General features: G+C 40.3%; 2 protein-coding genes across 2 annotated transcripts; one reads left to right on the top strand and one right to left on the bottom strand.

Moving 5' to 3' along the window:
• Positions 1-1,882: 1,882 nt before the first annotated feature.
• Positions 1,883-6,239, bottom strand: LIG4 (DNA ligase 4). The gene is made up of 2 exons (XM_086610893.1): positions 6,177-6,239; positions 1,883-5,451 (listed from the first exon to the last, which is right to left on the bottom strand). Exon 2 carries the CDS (start codon positions 5,433-5,435, stop codon positions 2,697-2,699), a length of 2,739 nt encoding a protein of 912 aa, XP_086467019.1. The 5' UTR covers positions 5,436-5,451; positions 6,177-6,239; the 3' UTR covers positions 1,883-2,696.
• Positions 6,240-6,397: 158 nt separating this feature from the next.
• ABHD13 (abhydrolase domain containing 13) lies at positions 6,398-16,910 on the top strand. Its single transcript, XM_086610882.1, has 3 exons — positions 6,398-6,467; positions 9,022-9,057; positions 13,889-16,910. The coding sequence occupies exon 3, from the start codon at positions 13,924-13,926 to the stop codon at positions 14,935-14,937; it is 1,014 nt and encodes a 337-aa protein (XP_086467008.1). The 5' UTR covers positions 6,398-6,467; positions 9,022-9,057; positions 13,889-13,923; the 3' UTR covers positions 14,938-16,910.
• Positions 16,911-17,203: the final 293 nt, after the last annotated feature.

The following is a 17,203-nucleotide window of genomic DNA, read 5'->3' as shown; positions in this document are numbered from 1 at the left end:
AAATGTTATTTTAAAAATGGGAGTATTTATTGCAGTAAAAAATACAACAGGCTGATGTTTTGTAATCAGAGAGGGTCCTCTGGAAGTTCAAACATCAGGTTAATGTTTCAGCATTTTGACTCCAGTTTTTCCTCTTTCTTGAGCAGTTTTTAATGGATACCTAATAATAAGGCTAGTTTTATATGTAATCCCATTTACTGCTACCTACAAATCTTGTCTTATATTCATCCTTTGACATCATGCATGAAATTTGCCGCATACCTCCTTAATTAATTTGACTTTTTAAGAGAAACTTTCGTGTCTCGACAACATATTCTTACTTTTTAAATCATTTCCAGTCTTGACTTGATCCTTCAGTACAAATCAGAATTTACTTAAAACTAAGCAGATTCACAAACTTCTTCCCTACTTCTCATATTTTCCTGTCACTACTGTTCTTCCCCGAGAATGCCTCTGCTTAGAGGATCCATGGATTCTCCTGTACCCTGGTTTATATTCTAGGTACGTACTTTAATAAAAGCAGTTTCATCCACAGATCTACGCAGTTCATCTGCCTACGTCGCCACGTAAAAGAGACATTTGAAAAGAAAACCTGACCTGCAATGCCTGCACTTTTACAGGACAGTAGCAACTAAAGATTCCCATTTATACCGATATAGGAAATATACCATTTCTTACTCAACATTTTAAAGTAAAGGTAAATTTGTGAAACAGTAACTAATAGAAGAAATATGCACCATCTAAATCGCTTGACATTATCCAGTATGCTAGTTATCGTGTCACACACAAATACTTATGATGAACAATTAATTTCCAGCATTAACTAGAACTGAGGCTAAATACAGAATAAAACAAGCTAAAACAGCATACTGCATCTGCAAGGTTTTTTGTATTTGTGAACAAGTAAACCTTTAGTTCAAATAAATATAAAAGTAAACCTTCAGTACACTGTGTACTGAGGAGCCAGCAGAGTAAAAATTTTGCTGAGAAGTTACTAGTTCTAGATTCCCCAGCTTTGCATAGCTTTGAGAGAAAAAAAAAAGACAAAATGAGATCAATACTTTTAAAATACATCTCTGTAAATAACATTTAGATCTCAAAGTGAGATATTTGACAATGTCTCAGGAGTCAGCTGCAGTTCATATTTGCCTTTTCTTCTCTTAACTTTCCTAACCAGGATCACCAAAAAAATGTATTTTACTAACAACCATTTAAGATAAATCTGCGTGGGTATGAAGACAAACTCTCTTCCCATTTTCTCTTTATAAATCAGGACACATTACATTACACAGAAGCAGCCCAATAAGTTAAAATGAAGTATTATATTTCACATATACTGATTTTCTACTTGAATTATTAGAGGAAAAATAATGCATTGTCTTTCAGTATATACTATTTTATGTACACAAAATATATTCTGCTGTTTAACAATTTATATGGTGGCTTAAGAAAAGTGGTTATTACATTTTACCTATTTAATGTATTTCAAATAGTAAGGGAGCTCCCAGTGTTTAACTGTAAGAGATAAGAATAAGCCTCCTTCCAATTAGCCTTTCATACAACATTTCCTAATTCTTTTTACAGTAATTTTTATATGAGCACAGCCACTAAATGCATTGAAGAAATAGGTCAGCCAAAAAATGGTTCTGTGCCATCAGCCCAATAGCTGTTCTGTGTGACACCAGTATTGGCATAACAAGAACGGAGGTCTGAACCTTTCTCTCCTCAAACTTCATGCATAGATTATCTAACAGAGTAAAATCAGAAGCTGTGTCACGTTTTTCACAAGAGTTATCTCTCACCAAAAAAAAAGCCCATATCAGGCAGACTTAAAAAAATATATTTTATTTAGTAACTGAATAAAATACACATTGAACTGGATATTTGGAAATTAATCTTACATTACTGAAATAGCTTATGAAATATTTTTTGAAAGAGAAAACCGATAGTTAAGTGAAAGGCCTAGCTCTGTCACGTTTCACGGTTTAACTGTAATGAGCACAGGAGGTCGTTACAGTTTTAGAGTAATTGATTTGCATTGTACAGATATACAGGTCATTATTAATTTATTAGCACCTCAGTCAGAAGTTTGGGTTCTATTTTACAATGGTTACTTATACAAAGAAACATGGGATCAATGCAATATCCTAAAAACAAAGTGCTACTGAGGCTGGGGGGGGGGGGGGCCTCTGCTAAAACCAATGTAAATAAATTAAAATACTACAGATGAGGTTCATAAATTACTGAATTCTGTAGCATATGGAATATACACAAAACAATTCTACAAAAACATGAATGTGATTGTAAATTGATAAATAAACAATATGTTAAATAGTAGAATCTCCATAAAACAGTAAATTATTGCCTCCACTTTGAACAATGGAGGCAAGCACTATTAATAGCTAGGAATTCTTTTATGTAAAATATTAGACCTCTCCTGAGACCTGTTTCTGAAGCAAAAGGTTTACGTGATTCATCTGGTGGTGTTTTTTAACTCCAACACAGCTTAGCATCCTCTTGCTTCTGCAACAGTATAATTAAAAGCCTTCCTCGAATTTCAACAATACAGTGTTATTCTTCAGCCAGAGCTAGCTTTAAACAGGCATGAAAACACACAAAAAATCTGAGGCAATCTGATAGTATCCAAGCCAAATCACGTCAACAAGAATGCTTTCGCTCCAAGCTTAAAAACGACTTTATATTAAGTACTGATTGTCATTCTGCAGGACTCCTTCCTCCACTGACTCTGTTACCCACAACTCAGATACGATTTTAAATTTTTTCTCAAATGTTCTCCTTAGTGCTTTCACCTCTTTTACCCGGGAATGATCTTCTCCTGTAACAACATGGGAGACGCCCTCTTCAAGGTGAGAGACTACTTTTGCACCATAAAAACGGAGCTCCAAAGCTCTAACTGATAGTGTTGTTCCATGGATTTTGGTTTTGGGCTCATTAACAACAGCATAACAATCCACATAAACAGTGTTTCCTCGGAATATACTGAGCTGACAACTGTTCCACGAATAACGTTCTTCTAACTCTGCAATTATGTCCAAAGGCACCACCTTATTGTCTTTCATTCTTGAGAACACTTCCTTGAGTTGTGCAACATCTACGTCTGCTGTGTAGCTGTCTCCATAACAATCATACTCACGAGCAAAATGTTCTTTCGTGTCAGGAGACATGTGAATCATAAAGGCTGGCTGCCAAGGCACCAGCATTTTGGTTTGAAAACACTGAAGGAGCCACTCTGCCCTCACCACATCGTATTTGTTGGAAGCAATGATGTTTTTCACTCTGACGTTCTCAGCTCCTACAATGACACAGTAAGTCTCCGGCCCTGGGTTCTGTACCACGCTGCCGCCACATTCAGCTATTCTGCTTTCCAGTTCAGACTTTGAGTGTTTTCCTGTTCCTGTCATAACACAAAACTCAACATCCTCAAATACATTTGAAACCTTGCTTACATTAGAAAGATCAGGAGCTTTAAATTGCTCAGCTATTCCAATTATCTTCTTCACCTTTGGTACAGTTTTCCTTTTTTTCTCTTGTGGCTCATCATACTCATCTATATAAAGGTGCTTAGATGCCAGCTTCCCTTCTGCTTTGCTTCTGAGGTCTTCTAACATGTCTGAAGTCATGCATTCATACCATTCTTTGTCCTCTCTTATCTTCTCAATTCGGGGGAATCTCAAAGTACAGTCAGTTTTGTACATGTCACTGTCAACAATCTCGGCTGCCTTGATTTGAACGATGACAGAGTTGCAAGGTTCAATGTACATTTCAGGTTTTTCAGTTCCACACAAAATGTTACAGGGAGGGTCCTTCCTATTGTAGGGCTTCCAGTGTTTAGCCAGTTTCAAACCTAAATCATACAACTCCTTCATAGTATAGCCAGAGCCAACACGACAAATAGAGTGGAAAACGGTTGGTTTTTCATTCACAGGGGGCGTCTCTGCAATAGCGCACAGAAAATGAGACATCATTCCACCACGTGAGCCCTTTCCCCAGTAGCCACCAACAATTAAAAGGTCTAGTTCATCCATCAGCCCACTGACGTATTCTGGCTTGATTTTTAACCAGCCTTCCCCACGTTTGTCAGGCTTGTAGGTGGACATGGGATCTTTCACCATAATCCCTTCCTCTCTGTTATCTATCGCCTCATTTAAAGCATCAATTACTTCTTTTCTCGTTCTGGCACTTTTTTTATGTACAACATATATCCTCCCCTTTACCGGGGTAAACACGCTACTTAAGATTTCGTATCTTTTGCTTAGCACTTCATGACCCAGCTTCTGATCGTTAACCATCAACACATCAAACACACAGAAGCAGGTCTGAAGATCAGAGTCCTCCACCATTCTTTTTATGTCAAATTTGTTCCCTTTTTGCATAAAGGTTTGCGTCTCAGGGTTGTACGCCATCATTTCGCCATCGAGAATGCAATTTTGTATATTGCTCTTAAATACATTGTGAATAAACGGCGTTAACGAACCATCAAGGGGAGAAGCACCAAACTGCTGAGTATAGTCAAACCCGTTTCGGGAAAAATATTTATACACATCTCCGTCTTTGTGCATCTGCATGCGTTCACCATCCAGCTTAGTTTCTATGTAGAATATCTGGTTATTCATTTGCTTCTCAATTTGCTGGACATCGGCAATAGCAGCAAGCATTGGCTTAAAGGCAGAAAACAACATGATAGAAACATCGCTAAGTGAGACGCAGGGATCATGCAGCTGTCTGCAAACTTTTTCCAAATCAGTTGTGACATTGTGTAATTCAGCAGCATCGGGATGAAAAATGGAAAATATAGTTTGTTGACTAACGCCAAGCTTTAGATCCTTTATAATCATCCGGATGAGCCATTTTTGTTCCAGTGCTGTGCTCTGGGTAATTAACTGAAGAAGACTTTTCTTTAACAAATCCTTTTTTTTGGCAGCATTATTATTAGCTATCGCATCTAAGTGCTCATTGACTTGTTCTATTGTCAGTCTCCCTTGTTTTGGGCTCCTAGGTTTTATCACAAAGTATGCGATCATTGCAAAATCTCCGGCATCTCCACGTGAGCCAGCAGGTGTTCTGTAATTTAAAAGCTTTGCAGCATCTTTTCCATCTTTTGGTAAATTAAGCAGTTCAATATACAGCTTCGCAAGCATAGTTTCTTTAATTCCATACGCCATCCTTTCTCTTTCCAACTGCGGAAGAATAAGGCGCATAGCTGGATAAAAAGAATCTGTGACGTCTTTCTCTTTTTGATGAAGAGCATCATGGAATTTTCTCCAGGAATCCAGGAAATCTTTGAAATACTTGGTTTTCTCCGGACGAGATTTACACGTCTGTATTCGCTCCAGAGTGGAACACAGATCTGCAAAAGGCACGTGAGAGGCCACTGTTTTTTTAGGAGAAGGCTGTGAAACAGGTGCAGACGCCATCAGAGTCCGTTTTTCCCTGAGAACAAGAAAAGCAGATATTTGTAGAGAAAGAAAAGGCCGGCATGTTATTCTGTCTCAAAAAAAAAAAAAAAATCTCTAATTAGGATTTACCGATTTGGTTATTTTTCTGATTAGGCTTTAACTGTCATCTTTACTTAAAGGTCACCAGCTGGTACCACCGCCCTTAGCTGCGGGTGAAGCTCAGCAGCCAGCTTGCAACGCTCCAGCCCGAAGCACCACCGAGACGAGGGAACCGCACGACGGGGGAAGGCACCGCGCAGCCCTCCCGCCGCTGCGCAGGCGGCAGCTTTCCCTGCTCGGAGACCGGTTTTCCCCGCCGCCCCCTGCCCGCCCGCGGAGCACAGCCCGCCCTCGGCCCGCTCCTCCCGCCCGGCGGCTGAGGAGCCGCGCCGGGCCCGCCCGGCCCCGGGGCCGTTGTGGCGGCGCTGGGGGAGCGGGCGGCGTCCTCCGAGACCGGGCGCTGCTCGCGGTGGGGGGGCGGCGACCGCGGGGCGGCGGCTCCCGGCGGCTCCCGGCGCTCCTGCGGCGGGCGGGCTGGCTCCACACGCGCCCCCGCGCCGCGCCGCTAAGGCGTTGCCATGGCCACGGGGCGGGCAGGAACGGGCACCGCCCGGCGGGCACCTTCCAGCCCCGCTGTCCCCTCCCGGAGCAGACTAGGGGGGAAAACAGGACGGGACGGGAGAGTCGAGGAGCGGCCACCGACCGCCACAGGAGACTTACGCGGAGCTGGGGGTATCCGCGGAGCCGGAGGTCACGCCGGTCGCCCCGGAAGGAGAGTAACACTCCGTTAGCGTCACAAGCGCTGGCGGAGCCCGCCGCCGGGGAAGGCGGGGAGAAAGGAGGGCGGGCAGACGGACGGGCGGACCCTGGCCCGGAAGCGGAAGCCGAAGCCGCGTCGGGCTTGACTTCCTGTCACGGCAGGAGCGGTGGTTGAAGTTGCGCGTCGGGGTCTGCGCTGCTCTGAGGCATCGCCGGCGGCGGCTGCCGCGGCCGCGCGGGAGGATGCGGCGGGTGGGTCTCGCCTCGCCCCGCGGGGAGGGGGTGGCGGTGGGGTGGGGGTAGGTGGCGGGCGGTCCCGTCCCATCCCCAAGGCCGAGACGGGCCGGCGGGGGCGAAAGCGGCGCGCGGGAGCGGGGAGACGGCCGGACGGCGGATTGGGGGGGTCCGGTTTGGTGTTTGGGGTCCCGCTGTGGCTAAACGCGGCTCTTCCCCGGGCTGTCAGGCGGGACGCTGTCCCGCGGGCGGGCGTGGCGCCGATGCCTGCCGGCCGTGCGGGACGGCCCTCCCGAGGGGCTGCTGCGTTGGCAGCGCTGTGGAAAGTTCCTTCAGGTGCCCTCCGGCGAAGCCCTGGGAGAGCTTCGACATCTGCGCAGCAGGATCTTGCTCTGATGTTTCGTTTGTCTCCGCTGCCGTACGGAGCAATTCTTACAAATTAGGGCGCTGACGAAAGGTGGGGCGGGTGGTGGCGACTTTAACGTCGCTTAGTGTGCCAACTGAATATGTTGAAGAGCCTGGGCAGGATGTTTCTTGTAGGTACAAATGGAAATAATTCACGTGCTTGGAAAGTCATGCGTTTTAGGAGCTCATGCTCACTAGACAGCTAAGGCTCTAATATTATAACTATCCCTAGTTTGTTCTTGTTGTTTTGGGATTTTTTACACTACTGTTAAAGGAGAGGCTGCTGCCCGAGCATTCACACGCCATTCAAGGAGATGCACATACACCACCTGAGACTTGAACTGCAGGGACTGGAGTCCCTTTGCAGTGGGTGACTCCAGGGTCCCGACAGGTGCCCCTTTTGACTCCTCGCACACATGCACACTCTCAGGTGCTTCCCCTTCCTTCAGGTTCAGCCTTGGGTTTCCCTGTAGCAGACTCTCAGATTTTATATAAATAAATTACTTAATAGACTGGTAGAGCAGCAGGGTGAAGCTGGGTGCCTCCATTGAGGGACCCCAGACAAAGAAGTCTCTGGACAGTTATACCCTTACACTATGCACCTGCCCCTCATGCATCCTTCATGTGCCTTTTTGGTCCAATGGTGATTTCTGGTCTGGGGTCTTCTTACACTTTATCGGATTCTTTCTCTGTCTCCAGCCAGGCCAGCCATTAACTGTTCTTACCTTGCTGAGTTGCAGCTTCTGCCGATGGTTGTAACCTCCTTATCTTCTGGTATGCGATTCTTGCGCACCTGATGCCAGCAGAATATGGGAAACACTGAAAAAATCCTAAATTTAGGATAAGCATTACTTAGCAACAGCCAAAGCATCAGTGTGTTATCATCATTATTCTCATACTAAGTCCGAAATGCAGCGCTATACCAGCTATGAAGAAGAAAATTAACTATCCCAGATAAATACAAACCTAAGTAAAAGTTCACAGCTTGTGGCCAAAGGCTCCAGCAATTCCATCTACTCATGCTAAGTTAGGAATGCTAAACACACAGTATATTCTGTAGCCCCTGCATCCTAATGCTAAATAATTGACTGTGAGGGATTCATTCTATTAGAACTTTGCTGATTGAAGTTAAACAACTAGTATTGCCTAACACAGTAGCATCATAATTCAAGACACGCTTGTAAGGTTCATTAAGATTTGTCAGTTGGGAGGGAAAGTATAATGCTTTCAATTATGAATATGTACCGCTTGGTGCAGAGCTGTGGAAGTTTGCTGTTGGAAAGAATTAGGAGAGATGGCTCACTGATTTTAAAAGCCAGAGCCCTTAAATTTCTGAGATTCAGTTATTCTTACTCTGTGTTTTCCTTGATGAGAAGTAGCTACTTTGCTGTTCCAACTTTTTTTTTTTTTTAATGACAGTCCCTCTGTAAGGTTTTAGTACTAAGTGTCCTTACTAAACTTGTAGGTTTTCTTCTGGATTAGTTCCCCTCTCTGAAACTAGTTTTTGACAGATAAGGACTTAATATTTCTACTTATAGAAGTCTTCTGAATAAATATGAATAAATGTAGAACTTGTGTAAATCTTGTCTGTGTCTAGAGAAAGTGTAAGGGAAGGAAGTCCAATAAAAAAAGAACAGATGTCTTAAGATATTTGTCTGTGTTCTTAAAAAATACCTCATTTTGTTTGTTTTGAAACCATGAAATCTGAAGGATTGCAGTGGGTGTTAAAACTGACTTTTTTTTTTTAAAGCTCTTGAATGAGAAAGCAGGTGTTAAACACCTGAATGCTCTTCTTAGCAGTAACTTTAAGGCTGCTTATACACTAAGAGTTAGCTTTAAGGAGGCAATGTAAATCTTCTAACTTTGTTATTATGCACCATGTATGTTTTATACTCTGTTGAATCTATAAAACACAGGACAGTTTGACATGAATCTCGAACTTCATTGTAAGGTGTTGTTTTCAAGTTTATCAGATGTTTCAAATGAGCTAAGCTTGATAGGAGGAGCATGAGCGTGATATACACAGTTTCATCAGTAAAGCAGATGTAACTTCTATGGGGTATTGACTGTTAGCGCTTCTTAATTTTCTTTCAAATAAAACAAACTAATTATGTGTGTAATTCGAAAGCAATTTTACTCTAAGTTCATAAATGGAATTGTCTTTCAGGCAGAGATGAAGCCTGGGAAATCACCACATCCAAAGGTAAATGTTTTATACTGTAATTAGAGTGTGAAAGTAGCACTTTTTAATATTAAAAATGTAGACAAAGACAAAAAATATAACAGAATTTGAGGCAAATACAAGAGTAATTTCATTTGCCATTCAAAATGAATGAAAGATTGTTCCTAAGTACCTGAAGTATGCATTTGAGTTTTAATGATTTTCAGTTGATAGTGACGTTGACCATTTAAACATAGCATTAGGGCACAGTAGAATATTATTAAAATGTTTTGATCATAAAGACTTTACTTTTTTTCCTCAGAATTTTTATTGTTGTGAATGATTTATTTTTTCAGTAGCTACTTCATTACGGGGTTTGTAGCTCATCTGATAAAACGCAGAGGTCTGCAGTAATTCCTGGACTGTGGATTCAGCAGTGGAGATGTATAGATACAAATGCATGTGTGCGTATCTACGTATGTGTATATCCCTTTGGCATAAAATTGAAATTCCTCACTGCCAAATTTCATTTCTGTTTTGAGAGGCAATGCAGTTCTGTGCCTCTGTAAGCTGAACTTGTCTTTAATGGCCCTTAAGCCAAAGGCACAGTTGAATTGGGTTGCATTGCTGTTCTTCTGTGTTAATGGTTTCCACGACAGAACTTTGTATTTCAGTGTTGGCTTCTACTTGTCTCTTAACTTTACAAGCATCATCAAAAAAACCCAGTTTGTAGGAACCACTGGTTTTCACAAAGGCTAGCCTTTCTAATGCAGCATTATCAGAGGCACAGAAGGAAATGTGAAGCAGATAGATGCTAGAGGTAAGATCTGTCATCGTGTTTGTAACCTAACATCTTCTATGAGGAGAGAGCAGAGGAGCTGAGTTTATATAGTCTGGAGAAACTGAAGGTAGGTTATGTATTTGGAGGTGAATAAACATTGAACTAGAAGTAAAGAATTTAAGTTACTCAGTCTCCCCTTCTGTTAAGTATTAGGAAATATCTTCTAGTAGCAAGAGTGGCTAAGAACAAGAACAGCTTATGTAGGAATTTCCACTAATATAAGAGTTACCTAGGAAAACATCTACCAGATAAAACTGTATGGGTCTGCTCTTGAGGACTGTATACTTGTCACAGCCACTGACTTTCATCACAAGTTTGAAGAACAAAAAAAATCTCCCTTGTGCTTGTTTTTCTTAGCCTCTAACTTAGTTTACGTAATCAGTGTATGCTGATTATAAAACACTATTACTGTGTATGCTGTAAAATCGGATGTGACTTCTTGTTACAGGAAAACCTTGTCATTGGCGAAGTTATGATGACTACTTTAAATATAGTGCTGCAATATAATGTTCCTTCAAAAAGACGAGGGTTTTTCAGTCAAGTAAGGATGTTTTCCAAGGAGTTAATGTTTTTGTTCAGGAGACTTGAAAAGGAAATCGGTAGAGAAAACTAATTTCCCTGGCTGAAACAGAAGACCTTCCACTGGCCAACGTGCTGACTTCCCTTGGTTCCAGTTTCTCCATCTGTAATATACAGATGATGTTTCATGCCACCTCTCAGGAGAGCTGTGATACATCTAACAGCAGAAGGCGATGTGATATAGCTGAGATAATCCTGTTAAACAGTCAGCTGTTAAAAAGAAACAAAACTAGTCATATTTGCAGGTGACAGAAATTGATTTAAAAGTTATGTTTTAGAAGACGTAAAGTGGTGCACGCTTCTTGCCTTAACTTGGACATCAGAAGTTATGGAGCAAGTGGTTCCTGTAGTCTAGGAACAGAAGTAGTCTTGTCTAGAAAGAAATGGCCTTGTCCAGGTGGCAGGTCCACTTTGTTTCTTAGGTTGACGAGCTCAGACTTCAAAGTCTAAATATATTGTTCTCCATTTCCTTTCCTATTAACCCCGTTTCGGTGAGTATTCTGGCATCTTGCTAGTCACAACATGTAGAGATACAGGAGCTAATCGCAACATATATTCTTCATAATTCAAGGTAGAGTTTTTGTGTCATAATGTCTTACATTGTAAACTGTTTGAAAGGCTTCTAACGTCTGTGCAGCACAACAGTAGACCAAGAAGAGGGTGGGTGATTTTTTTTTGTTTGTTTTGGTTTGATTTTTTTTTCTGTAGTCTTGCACTATGCTGAGCAGTCTCAAATGTCATACACTTTAAAAAGTGTTGAGGAACACCTTCACTCACTGAAAATTACTATATTAGCTGACTGTTTTTATTTACGTACTTTAAGTGGCAATTTCGTTCTACCTGCATCATCTTCTACTGTTCAGGTCAAACAAGATAATGCTATGAAGGCCTGCTGCTTTGGACTCCATGAAAAGCATGGTTTGTAGCTTTATTGAGAATGAGCTTGTGTTGTCTTGGTTTAAAGTCTCTTCCGGGCCTGTGTGCTTGTTTGAGACAACCATTATTTTCCGTTCTTGTAATCTCTCAATTGATATTGGAAGGAGGCAGGGAAGAACCTAGGAGAAGCTTGTATCTTCGTTCTCTAGCTAAGAAATCTTGCAGTAAGATGTGCAGTAAGAGAGATGGTCTGATTCAAGCCTGGAAATGGATGGAACTAGAAGTTTCACATATCTGGGAAGAAAACTTTAATAATCATGTAGTTGTTCTTGGCGCAGAGTAGTCAGCTTTATTTAAATAATGTAGGTGAGTACAAAACGTTTGTGGCTGTATAGTTTACTCCTCCTGCTAACTACCGCATGTTGGGTTGAATCATAGAATCATTTGGTTGGAAGAGACCCTCAAGATCATCAAGTCCAGCCATTCACCCTGCATTGTCAGGGTCTCAAAGCCATGTTCCTCAACACAAAATCCACATGGTTTTTAAACACCTCCAGGGATGGGGACTCCACCACCTCCCTGGGCAGCCTGTTCCAATACTTCACAACCCTCTTTGTAAAGAAATTTTTCCTGATATCTAACCTAAATTTCCCCTGGCATAACCTAAGTTGTGGGATGCATTGGTTTTGCAACTCCAGTAGTTTTTACATATACCTATATATATCAGAAGTAATCACACAGCAGCAGTATCTCAGTAGTATAGCATTTTGATAATATTACCTTACTGAAGTGATTACAAAAGCAGTGCATAAACAAAACTAATGTGGCTTATAAAATCAGTTGTATCAGCCTTCAGTAGCAATCCTTAGTGTATATGGGATAGCCATGTGCAAAATTTAATCACCTTAAGATTTTTATGACTTCTTTGGTTTTTCATAGTTTTTAATGATGAGTCTCTTACTCTTTTGTGAAAGCCTTGTTGAGAAATTATTTTTGGAGTTTCTTTCATTTTGTGAGAAAGCAAAATTTTGGATAGCATAGATAAGGAGAGTGTTTTTACTGCGCCATCGTCAGTGTTCTTATAGTCTTGAAACGCACTGCAGGAAACGTTTGTCAACTTGATCAGGAAGTTCTCTTACAAATTAAAGTACTTAACTTTAGATGTCTCCTAATTACTGTGAATTCTTTACTAGAGAAATGGATCACAATAATTAAATTTTCATACAGATAATATTTGCGCATACTTGTGTGGGGATGTTGAACATAAGCTCATAAATAATGTAAGAGAACAAAGTTGAGAACTGCTCTCTAGACTATTTATTTCAGCAGTTCTGCATATTGGGAGTAGATAATGCTATGTAGAAACTTAATTTCACGTAGCCTTTTGTTAGTATGTGAATCTTAAGATGTGGCATTTATTTTTATTTCTGATTAATATATAATTGTCTGCATAAAATAGAGATGTTGGTTTTTGCTGGTCATATTGCGTGCTTGTCGTATTTGTGGAGTGCAAAGGCTGTGACTGCAGAGGTCACCTTTTATCACTCGATCCTACCAAAGTGGCTGGTGCGTGCCAGACTCCTTTGGAGTTAATTCAACTTCTTACTGCACTACATCGTTTTAGGAAGTTATAACTTTGAGTGTGTCTCAACTGTTGTTATTACCTGCGATTTAACTTGGAGTATTCTTAAACAAGTGAGCTTGTGTTGTCATTTCCAGGCAGTATATTTGGACTTTTCAGCAGTTGTGCTTTTCATGGGTCAGAGAATAACGTAGTTAGCTGGCTGTTTTCAGTGGCCTTGTGTGATGATACAATCTTTCATTCAGCTAAAGATTTAAAATGGATTACTGATCAGGTAGTGGAAAACAATCATTGTAAATCAGAACTGATCGGAATATAGCAAAACAGCTGTCATAAATGGAGATACAGTGTGGTGTCTTACTGTAGAGGAGTGTCTGTCTTCTGACCAGTTAACGTGTTGCTCTGTACTCATGGTTGATCAAGGTTCTGAACTACAGCTGCTAAACGATAGCAGACCCGATGTGCGTTATGAGCCTCCGCTGGTTGCAGAGTGAAGTGCACAGGCTTACTGAATGCTCCTCTTGGCCTTAATCAATGGCAACTTAGAACTAAGGGTGTTTTTTTGTGGTGTTTTTTTTTTTTTTGTTGTTGTTGTTCTCTGGATTCTAGAACTACTTATATGAGAAGCTGTGACAAATTGCTGATGCAGTGTGTATGGTTGTTCTGTTGGTTGGTAGGGATGAGGGAAAGCAGAAGTTATTATGGTCCCAGTCAACCGTTTTTCTAGTGCTGCTGATGGACCTTGCCTGCTGAAATACTGTAAACGAGATTTTGAAGAATTCTAAAGCCTTTGCCTTATAATTGCTTTTCTGCTTGTTTTACAGAAATAAATGGTTTCCAGAAATTCGAAGGGAGTTTGCCACTGAGTTTGATGTTTATGATTTAATGTATTGACTTGCAATTGATCTTCTGCAAGTATGAATGCTTAAATCACTTCCTTTTTCTTTCCCCTATATTTATACATACATGTTTGGTTGTTTGTTTTTTTTTTTCAGAATTTACTTGGAGTAAAAGATCACTGACTTCTACAATGGAAAAGTCATGGATGCTTTGGAACTTTGTTAAAAGATGGCTTCTAGCTTTGGCTTCCTGGTCTTGGAGTCTCTGCCGTATTTGTCTTTTACCTTTGATAGTAACTTTTCACTTGTACGGAGGCATTATACTACTTATATTAATATTTGTCTCAATAGCGGGTATATTATATAAATTCCAGGATGTGCTGCTTTACTTTCCTGAACAGCCCTCTTCATCACGCCTTTATGTTCCTATGCCTACTGGTATACCGCATGAAAACATCTTCATCAAAACCAAAGATGGAGTTCTTCTCAACCTTATTCTGCTGAGATACACAGGGGACAATGCAGCATATTCTCCAACCATCATTTACTTTCATGGGAACGCAGGCAACATTGGCCACAGGTTGCCAAATGCTTTGTTAATGCTGGTAAACCTGAAAGTAAACTTAATTCTTGTTGATTATAGAGGGTATGGAAAAAGTGAAGGAGAAGCAAGTGAAGAAGGTTTGTACTTAGATTCTGAGGCTGTGTTAGACTATGTGATGACTCGGTCTGATCTTGATAAAACAAAAATTTTTCTTTTTGGCCGTTCCTTGGGGGGAGCAGTAGCTATTCACTTAGCTTCTGAAAATTCCCATAGGATTTCTGCCATCGTGGTGGAGAACACCTTTCTTAGCATCCCATACATGGCCAGCACTTTGTTTTCTTTCTTTCCAATGAGGTATCTTCCTTTATGGTGCTACAAAAATAAATTTCTGTCCTACAGAAAAATCTCTCAGTGCAGAATGCCTTCTCTCTTCATCTCTGGGTTGTCTGACCAGTTAATTCCACCAGTTATGATGAAGCAACTTTATGAATTATCCCCAGCTCGGACTAAGAGATTGGCGATATTTCCTGATGGAACTCATAATGACACTTGGCAGTGCCAGGGTTATTTCACTGCACTTGAACAGTTCATCAAAGAAGTAATAAAGAGTCACTCCCCTGAAGAAATGGCGAAAACGTCATCTAACGTAACAATAATATGATTGATATTCTTCTTTGGCGTGGGGTAGGGAGGAGTACCTGCACTGTACCTTGATTTGTGAAAAGTGTAAAAGAATGTCCATTTTTAAATGTTTTGTCATGTCTGTACTTGCCTAGAGAGTGAAATTAAACTTGGAAAGGTCTGATGCTTTATTAAGATGTTCCAGATAACTTTTACATTTGCAGCATTGTAAATGAACCATTTTATGTCTTTCTCATACTTTTTTGGTATCTCTGTCCGTATATTCCATTTGTTTGATATGTACAATGGATGCTATTAAAGGAACTTGCTACAAAAGTAGTACAGAATGTGTTAGTTTAGAGCAACTGGAGGCTCTTCAGTATTCATTGCTGTATGTGTGAGCTTTTTGGACAGTCATGGTTAGCACAATGATTTGTTGTTTCTCTTACAGTTTATTTAAAGTGTGCCATGCATGAGAATAGTGTTTTATTCCTTGAAATTTTATATTATGCAAGGTGAGAAGTCTTTAATGTGCTAAATAATATAACATTAATGGTAAAGTATACTTGCAAGTATACTATCCTGGGTTATTACTGTTTCATATGGTTATGCATACGTATATATTTCAAACTGCAACTGAAGAGGAAAAGGCACTTTCCCTGGTTTCATTTTATTGTTTGTATTACAATAGTGCCCGGAAGGTTTTATGTGCCTAAACATCATGGCTTCAGGATTTTGCCCAGGCAATTTCTTCATAGAAAATAGAAATAACCTTCAAAAAGAGAGCAGTGCATTCTAAGCTCCTTTCCGCCCCAAGCTCTCCTCACTAACGTATGGGCAAACTATTTGTTGGTATTGGTCTACTTGTGCATTTGAGATGGGATTTCCCAAGGCAGGGTGGGTGGCATGATAGAAAGGAGTGTCATACCAGGTAAAAGTATGTATCTATGTTTGTTTATTATTTTTTTTTGTTGTGTTTGTTTGGGTGGTTTTTAAGCTGGTGTAGTTAAATGTCTGTGCCCTTTATTTATACCTCCAAAAGAAACAAATCCAAACAATTACCAGCGATCACATGATCAGAGATTAATGTATAGAGTTGTTACAATAAGGATAATAAAAAAGAGCAGTGCATTAAATTTAGTAGACTTAAACTTAGTTAAAAGAGATGACATTTATTTTAATACTTTTACCCATTTGCTTGCAAAAAGTCTTTTACAGTTCTGTTGTACCATGTGGAAGTAGACTAAACATCAGCAGAAGTCAGTTTTCCATAGCTCTGCTGGAACTTTTGAAGCCAATATCACCATTTCAGAGCCAGCAGTACTTAAATTGAGAGGGTTTGATTCTGGCTGCATATTGTTTTTTTTTTTTTTATTCTTAGGTAGTCCTATTAAAGTTGTGTACTGTTAGCTCAGTCTGTATTGGAGTGTGGAGCTGCTTAAATCTCTTCTGCAGGCTTGATTTCTCATTTGCTGCAGTTGATAGTTTGCCTCTTCAAAATATTTTTTTATGGGAAGAACAAACTGAAGAGAATCTTCCACACAATCTGTACAATTGCCCTTCGGATTGAAATTTTTAAATAAACTTTTCTGCCATGTTGTCCTGATTCAGAAAAGCATCTCAGCACACTCTTAAAATCTGTTTCCTGATGGACAGTGATATTTTAAGCTTGTGCTTACGTTCTCTCATTGAATAAAACTGCTTTCCTGAACTGGTGCCTTAATGGTTATGCCTCCTAAAATTTATTACATGGAATTACAGGTCTTGTGTACACGTGGGTAATAGTTGTCAGCAATTTATGGATAGGGTGATACATCTTTACTTAAATGTGATATTTATTTTTTTTAATTATTTTTTTAAATAAGCACATACATACTAGATGTTGCTGCTTTCTCTGGTAAGTATCTTTTGTCATACTATTACTGAGGTTTTCTTAGAGTTGATTGAAAAGCTGTAGATCTTTTTGGATCTATAGACCTAAACTCATTGTAGACAGCATAGTTTTAAAGCTGAGTGAAACCAAAACTTATCTTTAGCTCTTCAGTGCTGGTATATTTTGGAGGAAGGCAGGTGGGTAAGGTATATTGTGAAGTTTCGTTGGGGGGGCTTGTTTATATAGCGGAAGGAAGTTAATAGACGTAGTATTCCCTTTCCCTGATTTCCCCTAAAAGGGCAATGCGAGTTGCTTGCATATGTTGTTTCAGCTACTTTGCGTCGCCTTAGAATTAAGGTAGAGAAGGAAGATAAGTGGACAAATACTGCTTTTCTAAAAGCAAGTTTATAAAGCCAAAAGAATAGATTACTTG

This window comes from Tauraco erythrolophus, chromosome 1 (assembly GCF_009769465.1).
Source record: "Tauraco erythrolophus isolate bTauEry1 chromosome 1, bTauEry1.pri, whole genome shotgun sequence".
NCBI lineage: Eukaryota > Metazoa > Chordata > Aves > Musophagiformes > Musophagidae > Tauraco > Tauraco erythrolophus.
This window is presented reverse-complemented; position numbering and strand designations above follow the sequence as displayed.

Coding starts and splice junctions, on each gene's coding strand:
- LIG4 (XM_086610893.1), bottom strand. CDS start 5,435: ATGGCGTCTGCACCTGTTTCACAGCCTTCTCCTAAAAAAACAGTGGCC.
- ABHD13 (XM_086610882.1), top strand. CDS start 13,924: ATGGAAAAGTCATGGATGCTTTGGAACTTTGTTAAAAGATGGCTTCTA.